Source organism: Mus caroli, chromosome 2 (assembly GCF_900094665.2).
Source record: "Mus caroli chromosome 2, CAROLI_EIJ_v1.1, whole genome shotgun sequence".
NCBI classification, from domain to species: domain Eukaryota; kingdom Metazoa; phylum Chordata; class Mammalia; order Rodentia; family Muridae; genus Mus; species Mus caroli.
Window position 1 is genome coordinate 20164622 of NC_034571.1, and position 5766 is coordinate 20170387.

Below are 5766 nucleotides of genomic sequence, written 5' to 3' on the forward strand. Positions count from 1 at the left end.
GGTTGTGAGCCACCATGTGGTTGCTGGGATTTGAACTCTGGACCTTCGGAAGAGCAGTCGGGTGCTCTTACCCACTGAGCCATCTCACCAGCGAGCCTGCTTTTAAAACAATACTCAAGCTGTTTTTGCTATTGCTAACTGTTGCAGAGACAGAAAAGGCTCCCAGAAGTGGTGACTTTGGTCCAGAGGTTCTGTTCTCAAACTCATTGTGAGCTCTGAAAGCAGCTGATGGGCATCCCTGAAATCAGCTGGGCAACTAGGCTAATAACAGGCATAACTTGAATGTTTCACACGCATGACAGTTCCTCCCCAGCTGCCCTAGTACATACTTACCCTCCTAGGCATGTCATTAGACCCATAGGTATAACCAGGGACTAATCAGGCCCTGGTCTAATTCTAAGTTGGCCTCCTATATGAGTTACTCAGAGTGTACCTCACCATGGCCATAGTGGGCCCAGAGTCTAGGGACATAGACTTTTCTATTGTCCAATTTCTGATTTGTGAATTATCTACAAAAAGTATTTTTTTTAATTTTACAAATCAAATCACAGTTACTACATCTTCAGTTCCTTCATTAATTAGTGTTGCTATTTTAAAAAAAAATAAAATAAATCAAGCTCAGAAACATCATGGATAGGGTTCATTGTATCTCCAGGGTACCTGAGCCTCAAAGCAACTCCTCAGACAGCCATGAAAACATCCTCAATTCCCTCATGAGAAGACACTGTTGTCACTTCTGGAGCCTCTGATAATCCTGAGCCTAGGAAGCTTTGGGATGAAACAATTTTTACCCTTAATGAAGCAGTGTCCCTCTCCTGTCTGGAAACAATTCACCAAAGGCTCCATGCGGTTGTCCAGTAAGGTGGTATGGGGACTGAAATGGACAATGATCCCTGAGGGCAGTGAGCCATTAACCTTGCCCTCCTATTTCAGAATCAAAGATGCACATCAAAAGGCTTTGTACACACGGAATGGCCAGCTCCTGCTGGGAGACCCTGATTCAGACACTTATAGTCCAGGTGATCTTCTGGTGGCGGGGGTGGGGGAGTGGAGGAGAGGGTGTTGTGGGGGGGGGGGAGGGGGAGGGGGAGGAGGAAGCTTACAGCTGTGATTTAAGACAAAACACTGCCTTAAAAAAAAAAAAAAGGGGGGGGGGGGGGGGGGGGGGACTCTCTTCCAGGAGTTGCTTAGTGTCCATCTGCTACAAGGCCTTGATTCTTTCCTTCAATTATGTCTCTAGAGACATCAGAATATTGTCCCAGTGATAAGGAGAAGAGGTAGGGGCAGTTTCTTCCTGTAAAAAGTGAATTCCATTTACCCTGCAGTCTCCATACAGAAACAAGTCAGATGGGGCCAGACCCAGTAACTTCTAGCTGAGCCCTACCTTGCTTAAACCCTGCCATCTGCAGTCCCCTCACTGTCTGAATTGCATTCTGTCTTACCTCCCAGAGAAGGTCTGTATCCTTCCTAACCGAGGCCTAGACCGCTCCAAGGTCCCCATCTTCCTGGGGATGCAGGGAGGAAGTTGCTGCCTGGCGTGTGTGAAGACAAGAGAGGGACCTCTCCTGCAGCTGGAGGTGAGACACCCCTCCTCATTGCAGTCAGTACTGCCAATGGAACATAGTGACATCTTTGAACCCACATGTCCCCTCTCTTGTTTCCCATCTATCTCTCTTTGCCTCCAGCTGAGGGACTCTAGCCTTTGGGGATGTACAGAAAGAACATCGCTTCGGAAAACTCTTCCCTATTGAGTCCTTCCTTGGCCAAGCCCCTGAGGCACTAAGGGCTGACATCCCAACCAAACACTCATCTCATCTCACAGCTGTCTCCCTTCCCCCACAGGATGTGAACATCGAGGACCTATACAAGGGAGGTGAACAAACCACTCGTTTCACCTTTTTCCAGAGAAGCTTGGGATCTGCCTTCAGGCTTGAGGCTGCTGCCTGCCCTGGCTGGTTTCTCTGTGGCCCAGCTGAGCCACAGCAGCCAGTGCAGCTCACCAAAGAGAGTGAACCCTCCACCCATACTGAATTCTACTTTGAGATGAGTCAGTAAGGAGACATAAGGCTGGGGTCTAGTCTAGTGCCCCCAAACTGGGATCTTCTTGCTCAGCATCTCTGGAAAGCAGAATAAGGAAGATACCAAAGATGTTTGGATCTTAATCCCCAGAATCTGTGACTGTGTTACATTAAATGGCAAAGGGCTTTTTTTTCCTTCATGGTCCATTTGGGCCCATTGGAATCATATGAGGCCTCGTGAGAAGGAAGGAGTCAGAGGGAGACTGGGACAAACTTTGGTACTAAAAGTAACAATGGGGACAGGGACCATAAGCTGATGGGTAACAGTGGTTTCTAGAAACCGGAAATGATGAGATCTCTCCTGACACAGGTTCTGGATTTTTCTGGACTGAAGAATGGTAAAATAATACAGTTCCATTATTGTAAGCCACTGAGTTTGAGATCATTCATTGAAGCTGCCATAATAAAACCTGTGCTTCACATACAATTCAATATTGGTAGGCACCCTAGTGATTTCTTGGAAAGACACCTACAGATTCTCCTGGATGCTGATTCCAGGGTCCAGTGGAGTCCCTGGGTTGAAGAGATTTCACAACCCAGAACATCAGGCTCGACTCTTCTAAAAGTCTGTAGTTGCACCCCTTGCCTGAGAGCATTAGCAGTTTCTATTTCATAGGAAATCTGTGTCCCTGCTCCTGCTAAAGCAGGGAGCCTGTACCGTCCTGATTTAGTGAGGGGTGAGCTGCTAGCACTTTTTTGTGTCACCAGTGTCTTAAGCAGTGATGGAGCACAAAAGATCTTTACTGAGAAGATGGCCATGAAGCTCTGGCTAGACACCAAGAATATGATATAAGCAGAGCTACAGCACAAGGTGAACCAATGAGGAAAGCCGTTCAGGGAGGCTAAGCCCAGCTTCACAAGGGGACAGCTAACCCTGGCCTCAAATGAATAGGGGTTTTCCTGGCAGAGAACATAGGTCAAGCATTCTAGGTAGAATCAGCAATTCAGAAAGGTGTGAGAGAGGCATGGAGAGCTTCAGGCATGTCTGGGCTATGGTGTGTCATTCGTGTGGCAAGAATCCAACGTCTGTGGTTAAGGAGTTGCTGAAAATTAAAATAGGAAAATGGGTAGAGTCTAATTGTGAATGACTTGCAAAGGAGTTTAGCCCATAAGTGGGAAGCTCAGAGGAGTCATCTAAGGATTGCAAGCAGGGGCCCTGTGATCATTGCTGGACCAGCCTAGGTGCTACAGAGCCTACCTTCAGCCCTGCATCCCCATCCACATCCAGGTACCTTCAGAGGTCAATTTCTGTGCTCTGGTTCCATGGGTAGCCAGACCCTGTTTCATCTTCTTGTATAACTTAGGCACATAAGCTTAGGCACTGGTACAGTTTACTTGAGTGATTGGTGAATCAGGCAGCACCAAACTACAAGTTGTTCAGGGCTTTACCAAGGGGGTGGGGGGGGGGCTGATTGGAGAATTGGAATGAGGGTGGTTAGAATGCATTCAGAAAACAAGGGGAAGAAAAATTTGATTGCTTAAAGTGGAAAGTCCCAACTTAAATGTTAGTCAGTAGTTTTTAATTACTTGAGTCTCTAATTAGAGGTTAGTTGGCAGTTTCTGGTTAGTTAATCTAAGTTTCATTTTCTTAGACTATGACCATTCTCTGAGTCGCATGTTAGCAATGCAGTAAGAACTCAAGACCTAGAATAGCCTCTGTTAATTATTTTAGCAATGATCACTCATTTCTGTTGCCTCCTATTGAGATCTGTTCCCATGGACCACCCAGGCACATCAGGCCTCCTAGTACCAACATAATAATGATTGCTGCACAGACAAAATATTTTTTTCAGTATCTGGTATTTGCTACATTTCCATTAGTGCTGGAGGGAAGGCTACAACGACCATGAAGGCATGGCCCCTGCCTTCTAAGGACTTACAATGTAATAGGAGACCTGACATTATAAAGTGGATCACCTTGTTTCAAACCGAGCAGAACTGAGGCTGAGGGCTTAGCTTAGTGGTAGGTCACTTACCAGACATGTTCAGTGCTAAGAAAAACACATTCTGGGGTTGGTTAGATGTTTTAGAGAGAAAAGGTGTTCATTTGCTAAGAAGCCCAGTGATTGGACTTTCAATTTCTGGAACCCATGTGGTGGAATAGAGAAGAACCAACTACTGACCATGTGGGCCATGGCACATCCCCTACCATCACAAGAACACACCAAAATAAACAAGTAAATAAATTAGAAAAATCAAGAAAAACTCATATCCTATAGACCTCTGGTAGAATTAGCAGAAGGCTGTTGTGGCACTTGGGATTTGAAACTCAAAAATGGAAGAAGCTACTTGTGACAGCTCAAGACTCCAGGGAGGCTTCTCTGACACATCCCACGACTCAGGCTTAAATTCCTTCTTCTCCCTAGAAGGCCACACCATCTTCTCAACTAGGCCACAGATGCTATAATTATGTAAATGTGTGGGAGAGGCACACTTTAGATCTTATCCACTAGTTTACATATCAGAAAGGCAGGTATGGGGACTAGACAAGTAAGTGGTACACAGTATGAAGACCACTTAGGTGGCACTCAGGATCTTAGTGAGTGAGCAAGGAAGTGCATGTGGCCATGTGTGTATGGGGTACAGTGTGTGTGTGTGTGTGTGTGTGTGTGTGTGTGTGTGTGTGTGTGTGTGTGTGTGTGTAGTGTGTGTCCTGGCATGCATGCTGTTTATATCTGCCATAGGACTTAATGTGTTCAGCAGCTCATTTAGTTTCAAGCTTTGTTTCAAGAGGATCTAGAACAACTTTACCCGATGGCAGTATGCTCAAAACCTCCTAAGATCTGCATATCCAAAATCATCCAAACCAAGATTAAAATTTTACATTGACTGGCATTCCTCTTTGGACCACATTTTCAAGATACCAGCTTAAGCATCAACATAGACTCAACGAACAACTGCCCAAAGCATCATACACACACACACACACACACACACACCCCAGATACATGACACCTGTTAGTTCAAGTTAAGGCAACTCAGGTCTAGGGATGGGAAAATATGCAAAGGAGGGTGGATAAAACATTAATGGACATCATTTTTTCCTAGTATCTGTCAGCAAAAATAAAAAAGTTCATGCATTGGCATTTAGATTATTTGACCGTATTTTAGGTTGGATTTCACATTTACATAGCTAGTTTATGTTATTCTGTCTGAACAAATAGTCTACCTCCTAGAGAAAATCCAGTCTCATCTATACTTAGCAAGGGGCAGACTTCAATCAAGTCTCTGGTTGGGTCCCTGGAAGCTTATTTCTGATAGGGAACTTGCAATATACCATTTGGTCAGACGGTGGCGACAGAGTTCAGCTTTACTTTTTTGAGGTTGTGAGCTCCGGTGAGCAAATTCATCAAATTTCATTCCACCAGCCTGTGTACTGCATCTCTGCCTTACTTTCAAACAGAATGTGTAGTTCAGAATGTGTCTGAAGAGGCTCTACATGTTTCTGCCATTAAGAAGTTTTACAGGGTGGACTCCAGAAAATCAAAGAACCCCATTAAAAAATGGGGCTCAGAGCTAAACAAAGAATTCTCACCTGAGGAATACCGAATGACTGAGAAGCACCTGAAAAATTGTTCAACATCCCTAATCATCAGAGAAATGCAAATCAAAACAACCCTGAGATTCCATCTCACACCAATCAGAATGGCTAAGATCAAAAATTCAGGTGACAGCAGATGCTGGCGAG

General features: G+C 45.0%; 1 protein-coding gene across 1 annotated transcript in view; it reads left to right on the top strand.

The window, feature by feature from the left end:
• Il1f10 (interleukin 1 family member 10) overlaps positions 1 to 2106 on the top strand; it is a 3186-nt gene extending 1080 nt beyond the window's left edge. Inside the window, exons 2-4 of the mRNA XM_021157054.1 lie at positions 934 to 1019; positions 1450 to 1577; positions 1843 to 2106. Coding sequence (XP_021012713.1) covers positions 934 to 1019; positions 1450 to 1577; positions 1843 to 2055 — 427 coding nt within the window. The 3' untranslated portion in view covers positions 2056 to 2106. The remainder of the gene's footprint in view (positions 1 to 933; positions 1020 to 1449; positions 1578 to 1842) is intronic.
• Positions 2107 to 5766: the final 3660 nt, after the last annotated feature.